Source organism: Tamandua tetradactyla, chromosome 20 (assembly GCF_023851605.1).
Source record: "Tamandua tetradactyla isolate mTamTet1 chromosome 20, mTamTet1.pri, whole genome shotgun sequence".
NCBI lineage: Eukaryota > Metazoa > Chordata > Mammalia > Pilosa > Myrmecophagidae > Tamandua > Tamandua tetradactyla.
This window is the reverse complement of record NC_135346.1, coordinates 18,649,699-18,666,034: the sequence shown is the minus strand read 5'-3', so window position 1 is coordinate 18,666,034 and position 16,336 is coordinate 18,649,699. Positions and strand designations below refer to the sequence as shown.

General features: G+C 44.0%; 1 protein-coding gene across 1 annotated transcript in view; it reads right to left on the bottom strand.

Annotated features, from left to right (window-relative positions):
• Positions 1-680: 680 nt before the first annotated feature.
• The window catches only part of CTNNA1 (catenin alpha 1), a 219,353-nt gene continuing 203,697 nt past the window's right edge, over positions 681-16,336 (bottom strand). The window contains exons 12-18 of the mRNA XM_077138601.1: positions 11,820-12,020; positions 11,091-11,242; positions 5,053-5,163; positions 3,711-3,892; positions 3,475-3,580; positions 2,866-3,000; positions 681-1,857 (exon numbers count right to left, since the gene is read on the bottom strand). Coding sequence (XP_076994716.1) covers positions 1,570-1,857; positions 2,866-3,000; positions 3,475-3,580; positions 3,711-3,892; positions 5,053-5,163; positions 11,091-11,242; positions 11,820-12,020 — 1,175 coding nt within the window. The 3' untranslated portion in view covers positions 681-1,569. The remainder of the gene's footprint in view (positions 1,858-2,865; positions 3,001-3,474; positions 3,581-3,710; positions 3,893-5,052; positions 5,164-11,090; positions 11,243-11,819; positions 12,021-16,336) is intronic.

Genomic DNA, 16,336 nt, shown 5'->3' with positions numbered 1-16,336 from the left:
CCAAAAAAGGAAGAAAGCCACAATGGGTGTCCTGCATCTGAAGTGCAGAGTTTCAGGAAGGAGGGGAGTTCTCACTTGGGCTGATTTCTCCAACACTGGTAAGATGGTAAGTGAGCCAGCCATCATCTTACGTTGAGGAAGCTGGCTGCCTTGACTGAGAGGAGGGATGGCTGTGGCGTGGTTGAGATGAGCACTGACTGGAATGCTGGGCAGGAAGAAGGGAACTGAGGAAGAGGGGATGAGCACACACACTTCTTTAGGCGGTTTTGCTTAAGGTGGGGGATGCCTGCTGGAAGGAAAATGGGTTAAGGAGGGTTTCTATTTTTAAGGCTGCTATTATTGTGGTTTGGTTGTATGTTGGCAGGAATCATTCAGAAGAGAGAGGGGATGATATCCTCAGTGCAGTCTAGGATGCCTCCAAGGTTCTGCCCTGAACGCCTGGACGAATGGACAAAGGCACTCCAGAGTTGGAGGAAGAACCGCAGGTTGGGGCACTCAGAAGGACAAGTGCCACTGCTGTGGTGGGCTGGCATCACGCAGCCCTCTGCCTCGAGCCAAGGGCACCGTCTCCCTCACTAGGAAACACTGCCCTGGGAGGAAGGACGACACTCAGGAGGGCCCAGCCAGGAAAGGGCTCAAGACCGCTGGAACAGTGAGAAAACAACGTTGGCCTTATATACTTGGTTTCATAGTGGACTTTATTGGGAAATGTTAGTGTAAAAAACATTCAAATTCATAAAATTTAAATAAGACAGTAAAATTATACCTTGTAGCTATAGTAATCACTTAGTAATCACAAATAAGGTAAAGTCTAAATTATTGCCTAAGCAAACACTATTTTGTCAGGCTTCTGTCGCAGGCCCAAGGCAGGAAACATTGCAATTATTAGAAATAAGCCCAATGATGAATTTGGATTTGAAGCTGGAAGAAATGGGGGGGGGGGGGGGAAGCAGGTTCTGATTACAGCATCACAACATTCAGCCTGAAAAAAGCAACTTTATTAATGTCCTACAGCAAAGTACATTAGTAATTTTAACCATACATTAGTAATTTTAACCATGCATTAAAATTTTCATTTTATGTCATAAAGAGAGTAATCAGTTTTATCCATGACACATTGTTTTTACCGAGTTTCATATAGTTTGTCCCCCTGAAGACCGTTCTAGGAATGTTCCTTCTCCCAGGGCTGCCTCCTGCAACACCAGGTTGCTCACTGCTACCAGCCCAAGTGCCCCGGCTGCTCTCACTGAGGGAGTGAGTGTCACAGCTTACCTTGGGTGTCAATAACAAGCAAGCTAATGTGGGATTCTCTTTGGTTATGGGATTTTTCTTTTTATTTAAGCTTTTTTTAAAAATATAGCTAGAAATATGCTTCTGAATTCTAAAAGCAGTTTTGACCAACTTAAACACAAAAATGTCCTTGCAAAATTTACCACCTAACCAGGTTTAAAATCTGCCTGGTTCCCTAACATCAGCGTTCTATTTAGTAAATACATTTGCGTGGAGGGCAGCAGCTGGTCTTTAGGAGCCCTGAAGGGTGGGGCAGTAGGGGGCAGACTCAGGGCAGACTCAGATGCTGTCCATAGCTTTGAACTCGCTGAGGGCCTGTACAGGGTTCACGTGCTTCTTCTGTGATGCCCGTTTGATCTTGGTCTGTGTCTCATCCTGTTTCTCTCTCTTCACCAAGGGCTTTTTCTCAGGTGCCTTCATCTTCCATGACACAGCAGGAAGATTGAGGGAAGCCATACCCTGAGACTTCTGGTACTTGGTGGAGGCCACATAGGATGCCTTCACGGTCTGGACCACGGCATTCATCAGGTTCTTAGCTGCCTGGATCAGGGACATGGCGCTGTCCACCTAAGGGCACAGACAGGGCAAATGAGGAACACAGACCTGGCCTCCAGTATCCCCCAGGGCACCCTCCTGCAGGAGGAGGAAGGTCTAGAGTATTGGGCATCAGCCCCCTCACTTGTTTCCCCTCAGTGGCTGCTCTAATAAATACCCCGGAAATGCCGTGTTTCAGCTCCTTTGAAGAAAAAAGGGGAGTGGTAATGAAAACATAAGACACTTTGGTACCCCTTACCAGGTCTTATTTATTCAAACAAGCTGGGGGAGAACCTGCCACTTTCTTTCTGGCACTGTGAGTGAGCACAGAGTATCACAAGCACCATAAAGAGCCACAGTTGGGATGGAGAGAAGTTGGGCCACCCTATGCAGACAGTCATAACACAGGGGCTCTCCTCCCCTTCTTTAGACATTATAGAGAATTGCTTCCCAGAGAAAGGGGGATTAAGGTTACAGCAGGTCAGCGAATGATCCACTACCTCTGATGTACAAAGCATTTCTTTGACAGGAAATCCAATGGGATTAACAGAAGCCAAGGGGAATCAGTGGATCCCAGGACACTCAGTGAAACGTCCTCTTGCCTCCACAAAAAAGTGAAATGGGGTCCAAAATTGTGACATGGTAAACTGAAAAAGGAAGAGATACTTGGGCACTTTGAGGGGTGGAGGGGATTTGAGAAAGTAACCTATCTATGTCTACTTTGCAAGTTTTAAATAGGCTTAGTTCCTCTATGGGGAAGGAAAAGCAAGGAAGATAAAAGTAATTTTTTTCCAGTCAGTTACAAGCAAAAGGGAAGAGGCCAGCCCTCATAATGGCTCACAGCTGTCACTGCTGCGCCATGCTGAAAAGAGCTGTAGCTCAGAGGGAGTAGGTGATATCCAGCCCTAAGCCCCCAGGGACCCAGGACACCTCAATGTTTTCCATCAGAAGTTCCCAGGTTGGGACAGATAAGGAGTGTCTATGGGTGACACAGGCCAGCACATTCCCACTAACCGTCTTTTTTCACAAATCAAAACTTACCCCAGAGACCACGAGCTCCCCGCCGAGGTTCTGCACCTCGGCCTTGACTTTGCTGCAGATGTTGAGCTGGTGGCAGTAGAGGGCGATGCGCTGCAGGTAGGCCAGCAGGTCCTGCTTGCAGGCTGAATCTGGGCACTGAGGGGAGAGCAAGCTCAGCACAGGCCCTCTGCTCAGGGCAATTTCTGAATGACTCAGTATGGCACTAGGAGAGCTTCTTTGCTCTCCATGCTGGAGCAAAGGGCCTGAGTAAGATATGTAGAGGATTATGCTGTTTTATTGCCCTTTGCAGATACTGTGTTTTTTACACAGTGAAGATTTGTGGCAACCCTACATTGAGCCAGTCTAAGGGCTGAGAAAGATTTGAGTGATAATAAAGAAGTCAGCAGCAGAGGCCATTTTTATCTCTCAACCAATGGAAAATTTCAGGTCTCATATACCTGTTTCAGAGATAGACTCTAATGCAAACTAGCCTGGGCTCATATAAACCAGAATTAAGAAATCCTTTAAAACCGATGCTGGTATTAATCAAGAAGATTGGCAAGTAAAGACCCACTTTTGAAATGAGTGAGAAGAATGCTGTGGCCCCCACATGGCGAGTTTGTCACTTACATGGTCTGCAATGGTACGGCCAAGCTTATCCATCCTGGATCCTGCCTCAGCAATTTTCTTGGCAGCACTGATGACATCGGATGTATTTTTGAGCGGTCCTTTACCTCTGGAAAAAAGAGACCAAGGATTATGGTACAGGAAGTCCCTTAAGAGTTGACAATAGATGGACAACAGAAGATGTCTACAGAGCAGCAGGACCGGGCTGCCCTGCCTGTGGGGTGGGGGTGGGGCCTCACCGGGTGAAATCAGTCATCTCCATCATAATCATGCACATCTGCTTGGCCAGCACAATGATGTCATTGCCACTGTCATCCCATTTGGACACTTCGGCATCCAGCTTGCTCTTCTCCTCCTGGAAGCTGGCTACCTGTTCCGCAATCTTCGCTTTTTGCTCCTGGGGAAGCTGAGCCATGATTGCCTAAAATCAGAAGCACACTAATCTATTACATAAAGAAAATACGAAGTTCTCACAGTGCATTAGCGAAGAATATTTGCAACAGCCAATCTATGACAGAGGTAGGATAATACCTTAATAGGTTTCATTTTGCCTGAAGGGCTATTTCTTTTCATTTTGTGCAGAAGAAGTTTATGGCAGCCTGAATTCTTGACCCACTTTTAAGAACAAGTTCTAGTGTAGAGGAAAGGGAGACAGAGAGAAGGCTAATGTGGAAGCTTCACGATCACACCTGTGGAGGGACAGAACCTGCTTAGCTTCATTCTTCACAAGCTTCATCCTTTGCCTCCTGCAGTGGGAGAGGAAACGGGAGAAAGGCTAATGCCTGGAGCCCTTTCCCTGGTGGGCCCTGAAGGTACATTTACTATGGCCACACTTTGCTTTACATCTCCAACTTTTCAATTGAACTTGGAGATATGTATGTTTTAAAGAAGAAAGGTAGAAGAGAATTTGCTAAGGAATATACATTCTAGTTACTTGACGTGACATTTCAGTCTTATTAACACAGCACTTGGAGACTCTGCCCAACCTCAGAGTCCGGGATCCAGAGTCCCATTCAACTTCCCAAAGTGCTCACGACTGAGTACAGGAGTGTACTTGTGTTCAAAATGATTTCCAAGAAAAGAGGAAAGACTTCTTAGCAATATATCATGGCATCCTACCCAAAACATAAATGCTATCGACTGACAATTTAATGACTCGAATGCAATGGCTCTGGTGGGTTTTCTTGAAGTCGCTACTGTTATATTTTTTAATACATGCATAATGAGCAACTTCACACCTATGTTATTGAGATCGGCAAAAGAAGCAATCTTTTTCAAATCTCAAATCCTTTAAACAAACATTGCATTGACTGGATCAACTTATACCAGAGCCTCAGGTCACCCCTGAGGAGGTCTGTGTTCCTGCCCTGCTCCCTGCTGACGACACCCATCGGAGGAACCTACAGCTAACTAGCAGGTACCACAACTTAGGTCAGCTGGTCCTACTACAGGAGAAAGTGAGAAGAAAAATGTGTCCTCAATATTGGGGCTGTGTTGTACTGGAAAGGAAAAAGCCTAGGCCAGAGAAGGACAGCAAGGTCCTGCAGAACAACTTAAATTGCCCCATGGGCATTTCCTTACCCGGGCACTCTGGCCATTAATCAGCTGATCGTCTTCTGTCTGGACGCTTGTTCTACTTCTGACATCAAAATCTTCTGTCTCAAAGTCAGAGTCATCCAGCTCCTCAGGAGTCTGCAGCCAAGACAGTTACCATGAGTCAGACACAACCTGGGCCTTCACTACCTGGGCAGAAGCAGGTAGAGGCGGCAACCTGCTGAGCAGCAGCAGCACCCCATCTCCTGCTGCTCACACAGGCTGCGTGACCGCTGCTGCCTCAGGTCGGGGGCCTAAAGAAAGACCCAGCGAGCTGCACTGTCCACTCAGAGAGCATGACAGCTGGCACCAGAAGATACCACAACTGAATTCTAGATTTTAATGTGCAGTGTTCCAATCAGCTCTGGGTAATAAAGTTTAAAATCACTAATCATTCATCTGTGAGTCCTTGCTTCACCTATGCACATGCCGCAGATCTGGGCACCATACTGTACTTCCTAAAAGGGAATGAATCAAAACTGTCTTTATTTGTATGATGCAAGTTTTCACTTCTTAATGTACTTCCCCAACACCTGCACCTTAAGACCAAGGTAAGAACTGTCCTGGGTGGAAAAGGTGCAGTCTTAAAAACAGAGGTGTTTTATACGGTATTAAGCTGTCTTATATCTTTCCCATTCTGTGAAAAAAAAAAAAATTAAATGAATAAATAAGTACCAGGTCTTATCTTGGGGTACCAAAGGCTGCTCTGGGGAATAAAAATATGCAATGTACTTTATTTTTATTTTTTTTTTACATGGGCAGGCACTGGGAATCTAACCAGGGTCTCTGGCATGGCAGGTGAGTGCTGTGCCTGCTGAGCCACCGTGGCCCTGCAAAAATCTTTTTCTTTTTTTTTTTGAAGAAAAAGAGAGAGAATATGGTAGGTAAGGGATGAGTAAATAAAGAGACATAACTAGTCCTCGCTCTTTGCTTTAATTATGAAATAAAATTCTTATTTTGCACAAGCTACCAGACTATCATTATTAGCATTTGAGACATAAGGTCATCTTCTGGAAGTTATCGGTAAGGGGCAGCAGGCAGAGCAGCTCAGGGTGGCTCTTGGCCCTTGTGGCCAACCTGTGACAGGAAGGCAGGAAGATGGGTCCCTCATCTGCACCAGGACTTGATCCAAGCGCAGCGGAAGGGCTGTCTGTGAGCTCTAAAGATGAATGAGAAAACATCTGAAATTTCCGAGTATCCTGGGCTTTACTTGGACAAAGGCTCTGAGCCTTTCACTTGATGAGATAAGGTGAGCACAGTGGCCAAAGCCTACTCTTCTCAGGGGTCATATTGGGCACCAGGGAGCTGCAGAGAGCACGTCTTGGAGTCCTGCTGACTCAGGGGTACAAGACGCCATGCCACCATCAATAATATCAATACTAAAATCACAGATACCTTTAGAGTTTGGTGTGCACTAAATCTATGCTTTGAAGGGGTTTCTTCAAAGGACTGCCTCCTTCCATTATTTCCACTTCCTCACCATCCTAAGAACACCCTCAATGGACCCAAGTACTGTTCTTCCCAAGAGGACCAAATACCCTTTTTCTTGTATTCATTCATTCATTCATTCATATATTTGTTCAGTATCCAATTGCCAAGCACTGTTTTAGACCCTGGAGATAAAAGATAAACCAGCACAGACAAAAATCCTTGTTCCAAAATTCCTTTAATGTCAGGAGTGACAAAAAAAAAATTAAAAGTAAATTATATGACATATTAGGAAGTGACCAAAAAATGTTGAAGCAGTTAAGGGGGTTGTAATTTGATATGGGCGGTCAGGAAAGGCCTTATGAGAAGGTGGTGTTCAGTGAACGTGTGCCTGAGAGCAATGTTGTTGCGGGAGAGAGTAGCCACGGCAAAGGCCCTGAGGCAAAGGCTTGCTTACAGAAGGATAAAATGTAAGGAGGCTACAGATGAGGGACTTGCTCACTGCCCTCAGGTCACAGGGCTAGCTGGAACCCAGTGATTAAAGGGGAGAAAAGTAGGAGATGAGGTCAAAGAAGCTGCAGTGACTGAAGTCCCAATGGGCCTCGTAAGCCAGGTACATGGGCAGCTTTGGAGGGTTTAGGCAGTGGAGTTACATAACCTATATTAGCTGCACAAGAATCACACTGGCTGCTCCATGGATAATGAGACCCCTGCAGCTAAGAGTGGTAATATGGAGCCAGCTGAGAGGGCACTATGAATCCAGGTGGGAATAGTGGTCAGATGCTAGATTTATTGTGTAAGTACAGCTGAGAGGATCTGCTGATGGATCAGATCAGATATGGATGGTGAGACAAAAAAGGATCAAGGATGAAGCTAGGGTTTTGGCCTGAGCAAGCAAAAGGATGATGTTGTCATCCATGGACATGTGATGTCCACTGGACAGAACAAGCTGGTGGTGGAGAGATCAGAAGCTCAGTTTTGGGCATAAGGAGCATGAGACACCTGTTAGACAATCAAGTAGTGAGAAGAGGGAGGGGCGTGGAACCCACGAGTTATCATGTAGAAACCATTCTCCAGTCATTACAGACCCAGGAAATGAGTGCAGCCAAGAGAGAGGAGAGGTCAAGGATTTTGCTTTGGGGCACATCGATGTTTAAATCTTTCTGAAAAGATGAAGAAACAGAAGGAGGGAGGCCAACAGATCGATGTCTTTTTCTTAAGGTGGAAGAAAAAGAAGCATGTTTGTATGTTGGGGGAAAAGTGCTGGAGGCAGGGGAGGGAGCTGCGGGAGCCAGAGGGGACAGGATCCAGTGTACCAGTGGAGGACAGAAGCACTGATAGGAATGTCCATGGGAAAAGGAGGAAGCTGGGTACCTACGCACAGAAACAGCAGGCAAGTATTCCAATTGCCTCAGTATCCTCAGTGCAATAGGCAACAATATTAGCCCTTAAGTGTGTGTTGGGGTGGGGGGGCACAGCCAAGGGACATATGAAATGGTCATAAACTCTGGAACCAGAAGGGGAGAGTGCAGCTCTGGGACACAAAGTACAGTGCTGCAGGGCACCAAGGGCCAGGGAAGACAATGGGCTCCAGGTGCAGGCAACTGTGCTTTCCTATACCAGGCACAGCAGGAGGGCAGGATGTCACTAGGATGGTAGCAAGTATAAGGAAGTAAGGGAGAAATCCAGGAGTGATTATACAAATGAACCATGGACTCAAAACTAGATAAGGAGTAAACAGGGGCTAACCCCAATCTTGGGATTTGTACATATGAAACTTAACCCTGCAAAGGGGCCTAAGAATCACCCCCACGAGAACCTCTTTTGTTGTTCGGATGTGGCCTCTCTCAGCCAACACAACAAGCAAACTCACTGCCCTCCCCCTCTCTACATGGGACATGACTCCCAGGGGTGTGGACCTTCCTGGCAATGTGGGACAGAAATCCTAGAATAAGCTGGGACTTAGCATTAAGGGATTGAGAAAACCTTCTCAACCGAAAGGAGGGAGAGAGAAATGAGACAAAATCAAGTGTCAATGGCTGAAAGATTCCAAACAGAGTCAAGAGGTTATCCTGGAGATTATTCTTACGCATTAAATAGATATCATCTTTTTAGTTAAGGTGTAACAGAGAGGCTGGAGGGAACTGCCTGAAAATGTAGATCTGTGTTCTAGTAGCCATGTTTCTTGAAGATGATTGTATAATGATATAGCTTTCGCAATGTGACTGTGTAATTGTTAAAACTTTGTGTCTGATGCTCCTTTTATCTACCTTATTGACAGACAAGTAAAACATAGGGATTAAAAATAAATAATAAGGGGAACAAATGTTAAAATAAATTTAGTAGGTTGAAATGCTAGTGATCAATGAAAGGGAGGGGTAAGAAGTATGGTATGTATGAATTTGTTTTATTTTTTTCTGAATTGATGCAAATGTTCTAAGAAATGATCATGATGATGAATATGCAACTATGTGATGATACTGTGAGTTACTGATTATATATCAAGAATGGAATGATCATATGGTAAGAATGTTTGTGTTTGTATGTTGGTATGTTGAATTAAAAAAAAAACTCACAGGGGCAAGTTTTTCCTGGAGCATAAGGAGTTTTGATCCACTTAACTCAAAGGCTTTTAATCTCAGACACCTAGAGACTCTTCATCATTAGTTTCTTTTATCCTATTTCTAGGTGTCTGCATAGAAAGAACTTTGGCAAATAGGGCTGTATATATTACCACTGCTAGATGCCACCTGGAGATCCATTTCCAAGCGCTCAACCAAGCCTTTGCCGAAAAATGGGTTCTTCCATAGAAGCAGGAACAAAGAAAGCAAAAGCGTCTACCAGCTCCCTGACCCCAGCCCCAACATGTCTAGGTGAGCAGGAATACCCAATCAGGCAACGCTTGGAACACTTTTCTCTTTTCCTCATCCCAGAGAAGAATGCCATCTTGCCTGAGTATTTATTGCACAGAAAATGGGTCCAGTATGATGCAACTGCCTTGGCCTCCATTTCCACTGACATTCTGGCTAGGTTATGCAGGTTGTAAGACTGAAGGTGTAAAAAGTGGGACAGAATCCCTGCCTACCTTGGAAGGTTTGACTAGCACACCTTGAAAGTTGAAATCAAACTCCCCTGCCCTGACTAGAAACAGCACAGGAAGGCAGCCATCAATGCAGGAGGCAGACACCACATTCCAAGCCCAGCTCTGCAGCTAGGGCAGGCCCTGGCCTTGAGGCCTGGGGTGGGGTGGGGTGAGGTGTGTCCAGGTGGCACAAGGAGAGTATTCACAGGCCCTACTCACAACTTTCAGAGTAATGTACTGATAATCAGATCAGCAAGCAAGGGACCAAGTGCTCTGGGGAAGGCAGCTATGACACACAGGCCCAGCACCCTGGGGATGCATTATGGGGTTTCTGAAAACCTTTTATTCACTCCAACCCACAGGGGTCCCTGGACTATCCTTCAGGTGGGGAGAACTACTGCTTTCTTAGAGAAATGGGATCCCAGGCAGGTGGCACATCTTTCAGATATGAGAAGAGAAGCCTACCACCTTGAGTCAGGGAGCATCATGAGGAGCTGATATAGTCTCTTATCCTCATCCTGAATATACAGGGTGCTAACAAATTTCGCCTGATGGTAGCCCCTTCAAGGACATGTTGCTTGTACCAGTTTGAATCTATTGTGTACCCCTGAAAAGCCATGTCCTTTAATCCTCATTCAATATTTTTGGGTGGAATCCTTTTGATTGTTTCCATGGAGACGTGACCCACCCAATCATGGGTAGTAACCTTTGATTAGATGGTTTCCATGGAGATATGTCTCCACCCATTCAAGGTGGGGTTGCTTACTGGAGCCTTTTAAGAGGGAACCATTTTGGAAAAAGCTTCAGAGCCACCAGAACCAACAGAGCCAACAGAGCCACCAGAACCAACAGAGCCAACAGAACAGACAGAGCCCTGGCAAAGCCATTGAAGATTCCTGGAGAGAAGTTAGCAGATGTTGCCATATGCCTTTCCAGCTGAGAGAGAAACCTTGAACATCATCAACCTTCTTGAACCAAGGTATCTTCCTTGGATGCCTTAACTTGGGACATTTTCATACCCTTGCTTTAATTTGGAAATTTTGACAGCCTTAGAACTGTAAACTTGCAACTTAATAAATTCCACTTAAAAAAAAAAGCAATTCCATTTTTGGTATATCACATTCCAGGAACTTGGAAACTAGAACAATGCTCCATGTAAGAATGACTTAAACTTGCATTAAGGAAATACTGCTGCCTCTGAAATTAACTTAAGAACCTTGATCTTCTGTAGTTACCTTCTAACTGAAACTGAAGCCTCATTCTGTAGTGACTGTTTGCCCCATATTAAAGCATCAAAGCCAACTCTTGGTAGCTCCCCTTCTCTGTCCAAGTTCAAGCTTTAACATGGAACTAACATCTTTGAGAACATAATTACATATATTTCATTCTAACCGTTTTTAGATTCATGGTTTTAATATATTGCTACTGCATCGGGTGAGTTCCCGAATGATGCATTGCTTACGTTTAGCAAAGATAAGAAAAAAGCTGTTAAGATGTCTGAAATGCAGTTACTCACCCTTATCATCAACACCGCTTTCCTGATGTCTCGGATGCCATCATACACCAGGCGGGAGGCGTCGATAAACTCGTTCTCATCCATGGGCTGGGCAGGGTCTGAGCTGAGGGCTTCCACTGCTGCTTCCACTTGCTCAGTAAACCGGGGCATAACTGGAGAAAAAAGGGCATGCCAGACGCTGCCATGTAAGCAGATGTCATCATTCCACCAAACTTCTCTAAATCCCTCTGTCAGAGAGAGGTGAGGTTTATAATAAAGAGCCTCTGCTTCTACCTATGTGAAAGGTATTTAGGTTGAAATAAATTAAAGGTATTATTTTCCAAACATTCATGTTATCTTCTTTGTGACCAGATTCCACAAAAAAGGGTTTGGATGTTTGAGAACTTGAGGTGTGATTACTTGAGAGCTTGTTTAAAATTAGAACCTACCTCAATTTGATATTTATTCACTAACATACCTGGAAGCTTGTCTTAAATAGTGTCTTCAGACTTAGACCCAGAATCGCTCATTACCATGAAGGAAATAGCTTGTGAGGCCTTAATTTGGTTGACCAACTTCTTACAGGTCTGATGCACCACCCAGACCTCTCTGGGCTGAGTCCTGATTTCTTCCCCCCTTAACCATTAGGCCTGAGCTATTTCTTTTCTGGGCTGAAAGTATGGCTCTGCCCCACTGCCCCACTCAGACCATCTGTTCAGGAAGCACTTGCCAGGGAGGGAGCCCCCTTACCTGTGTTGGAGAGCAGCTTGGTGGCCTCCAGCACCTTCTCTGTGTAGACCCCTGGCTCATAGTTGTCCATCTCTGAGGTGACCACATGAATGACCCGGGCTGCCCTACCTCTAATTGCACCGGCTGTGCGGTCCAGCCCGTCCACATCTTTCTCTTGGAGAGCAATGACGCATTTGTTCACATCTTCCAAAATGTGATTCTCTGAGCAACAAGCAAAAAGCTGAATGAGGGAGGAGGTCTTTCACTAGAAGGTAACAACTCAAGTTGGCATCTGTCATTTATTAAGTGCTCACTTTGTGCCAGCCATAGTGCCAAAGGCTTTACATGTCATCATTTCACTGAAGAGAGCAAATTAACAGATGAACTACCCTGTCATCTCCCCAAGGAGAATCTTCATTCCAGGTGTGTATGTGTGTGTATGAGAGAGAGAGAGAGTGAGAGAGAGAGAGAGAGAGAAGAGAGAGACCCATCTTTGAGGCACATTTCTGTAAGCCAGGCTGAAAATCCAGATCACAGAAACTTTAATAATTTCTCTTTCCTCTTGAATAATTTCAGTGTCTTTATATTTCAAAGTCTAAATGAGAAGAACAAAACTTTACTCTAAGGCTTTTATATCCCCACTATGACCACAGCCCCCAAGATGCTGACAGTGTTCAGACAAACTACCAAGAAGCCAACAGAGCCCCCGAGAGAAGCGGAGGCTGGAGAGCAGGCTGAAGCATGAACTGGAGGGCACAGAGAGAGCCCACCTGAGACATTTACTGACCTTCTCATAATTACCAGTTGAGCCTCTAGTGGTATTCGCAGGGTCCCTAGTGGTAAAAACCCTTGAGTCTTGAACTGCCAAGTGGCTCCTACCACTCACAGAACGGGGTTTGAAGGACCCACCAAAACTATTTTCCCTCAAAATAACATGCTTGGCCCAGGTTTTTCAGGAACCCCAGAGCAAAAGGTTCACATCAACCTCATTTGTAATAGCAGAGTGGAAGCAGCCAAATTATCTACAGCTGGCCGTGTTCTGTCTGCGCTGAAATAAACTTCGACAGGGAAGAACTGTTAGAAATCATGTCTTTAAAAGATGTGCTCATTCCCTTAAGCCAAGAGAGTCTGCTGCACCAGGTGAAAGACTAGCTCCTCTGGAAGAAACAGAATAATTTTAGCAAATGTAAACATACCTGGGCATTTCTTTGCCACCCCTGGCTGGCTACGTTATGCCTTGACAAGTTCCTGATTTGATTCACTTCCTGTCCCTCTCTCCCAACCTCTTGCCCTCACACCTCTGCTGACACTCAGTCAAGTTACATATGATAGTGTCTTGAAGGGAAACAGCAAATTTGACCTCTTAAGATAACTAAAATAAGAAACTGGTCATGACACTATTTCCTCTAGTCCTGAGGTGAGCCATGCACAACTGGTATTTAGCAGATCTAACAAAGAATAGAGCCACTGCAGTGCCCTGCCTGCCAGCTTCAGGATCCCCTGCAGGCCCAAGAATCAAGGGCCATCATCTCTCTAGTTCCCAAGAGAGCTGTGACTCTAATAAGGGACCTTTGTCCTGAGAACACAGGTATGATGGAATTAGATGAAAAGCCAAATGAGAAGAAATAAGTATGATATAAAATAATTAAAAAGAAACCTGGTAAAACATCTCTCAGAAAGGGAAACCCAGGAAATAGAATTCTATTAAAGAAGGGAAAAATGAATTAACACAATGTAGTTAAGAAGCCCATAATTTAGCCTTTAAGAAGTAAAATATGAGACTTGCCAGGGTTTACACCATTTCACTATCAAGAAAATGCATTAAATTTCTAAAATAAACAGATTTTAGGAGGGCATATTTATATGAATCAATTATAAGAATAAATGGATTTGGGGTCTGGCAATACCATCTTTTATATACCAACTTTCAATATAATTTAAACGAATTGCCCATATATCCAAGGCCTTGGGCTATAAACTGTTGCTTTTACTAAATCTAAGACACTAATGATTTGTAGGATGTACAATCTTGCATTTATATCATGTATCAGGGAGGGGAAGAGAGGGAAGGGGAGGAGAAGGGAGGGGAGGGGAGATATTGATAATTAAACCATGAACCAATGTTTTATCATATTATTTATTATAAGATTCATCTTGGCTTGAGAAATGTTAATGTGTGGAAAATACACATTTACAATCAATGAAACCTGGCATACTTTTTCTTTCTTTTTCTTCCATTAAATAAAGTGGCTCAAGGCCCCACCTCCACTAAATAAAGTGGATCAAAATACCCATGTTTTTAAAAATCAACTTGGACTTTGCTGAATTCAGACTGGGGTTTGCCATTCTTCAGTAACAAAGAAAGCTTTCTACTTCAAGGAGCTGACTAAAGTAATATTCTTTAGCCTCAGTGAACAGCCATTTCTGAGAAAGCACCAGACTAGCTGAAACACCCATGACAGAGCAGGGAGCCTACTCTCTATACTCAACCCCTGGGGTGAAGTGGGAGATACCCACACTAACTGAAACCATAATTAATTTATTATCTTGGAGTATTTCAAGGAAACTCGGCATGAGTCTGTAAGGATTAGTCATACCAATCTGTACCCCACTAAAGGCTCTGATTGCTCAGTACAGTCTTTTATTTGTAGGTACACTTTTAACAGGAGAAAACCATTCAATCCCGCCTCCCCTGCACACACTTCAGTCTACCTACATAAATATACAAAGCTATATGTAAATTAAACAAAAGGGATCATATTTTGGATACTATTATATCTGTGTTTCATTTGAAAACCCATCTAAATCTGTCCTTAAAGAGCTACCTCATCTATTTTAATGGCTGCATAGTAACCTTATTGAATAGATGAAGGAGCCATAATTCATCTCTCCAGTCTTTTCTTAGACATTTTGGTTGAAGTGAAAATTGTCGTGTAGGTATTTTGGCAAACTTCTGTACACATAGCTTTGGGGAAAATTTTTAGCAATAGGATCACAGGGTCAAAGGGCATATACACTTAAAATAGATGCACAGTGCCTAAGTGCCCTCAGGCCTCGCACCCTCCAGCACCCTCCAGTACAACACCAGCACCCTCCAGCACCCTCCAGTACAACACCAGCACCCTCCAGCACCCACCAGCACCCTCCAGAAAGGCTGCAGGACCCTACACTTCAGTCCGCGGTGTGTAGGAACAGGTTAATTCTGTGTACCTTTTACCCTGTTTATCTTTACTGGTGCAATCTTTTGCACACATAGGAAACAATAACACTTTAATACTTTATAGAAAGTTTATACATGACAGGCACTATTCTGAGTGCTTGACCTTTAATTCTCTGCTTTTTATCACCATTAGTCAGTATGGAAACTGGGGCACAGAAATGAGAGTCAGGAATCAAACCTTATAACTTCACCACTAACTACACCACTTCCTCTAAAAAGAAAAAACTCTTCCTTTCAGTTTTGTACTTTCTCTATTATAAACAAAAATAGAGGGCGGGCCATGGTGGCTCAGTAGGCAGAGTTCTTGTCTGTCACACCAGTGCCTGCCCATGGAAAAAAAAAAATGAAGTTAGGTATAAGTAATTCTTTTATTTAATGACCTCCCAATCAGACTAAATTCTTTGGGCACACTGACACTTAATGAAGGGGAGTACAAATTACTCTTATGTGCTGCTCCCAAAGTATTTAATGCAATACGTTATTTGTTTCCAAAGAATAATTGGTAAGAAAATGTAATAAACCCGATTAGAACCACTTGACGCAACCAAGCATACCTTAATAAAAAAAAATAATTTAAAAAAAGCCAAAACTTTAGCATGTAAGCAAGGTAAATGAATGAGAAAGTAAATTGCATTTCCATGGAAAATGTTTATCAAATACAATTCAAATGAAAATCAAACAGTCTTTATTACTTCAATAAATTTCAAATCACTCTCCTTAAAGGATCAGTCAATATAAATATGTTTTTTGATTTGCTGAATGCTCTGTAGCAATTTAACCCAGCTCCACTTTGAAGGGAACATTCTGAATAGATCAGGCTGGGGAACAGGAGTCCCTATTCCTCCTTTCCTGGGGCAGCATGCTTGTCTCTTTTCATTAGCAAGTGTCACTGTGTCACATTTAACACACAGTGACCCAAGTTCCCTCTCCCTGCAGGCTTGTCCAATGCTGGCATAACAGTGTTGGTGGCTTTACCAGGTTATAGACATGATGATCATTGCTTCTAGAGACACAAATCAGAACCTGAATTGTGATAAGTCTGAGGGAACTTCTAAGACGAATGGGACAGAATGTCCAGGACCAATAGACATAACGCAGCAGAGGGTATGCTCAGTCCTAGGCCCTAAATAACTGCCCCTCCTACTCCCTTAGTTGGGGTCCCAGTGTGTGGCAGGGTTATAGCAAAAATCCAGGCCCCAAGGATCCCAAGAGGGAATGTGATGGTGGAAAATCATTAGTGGAAATATCCCACAAACGTCCTCACCATGCCAAAGGACCTCAAGGCTCAAGAATACAGTGGAAAACAACCACTCAAAGG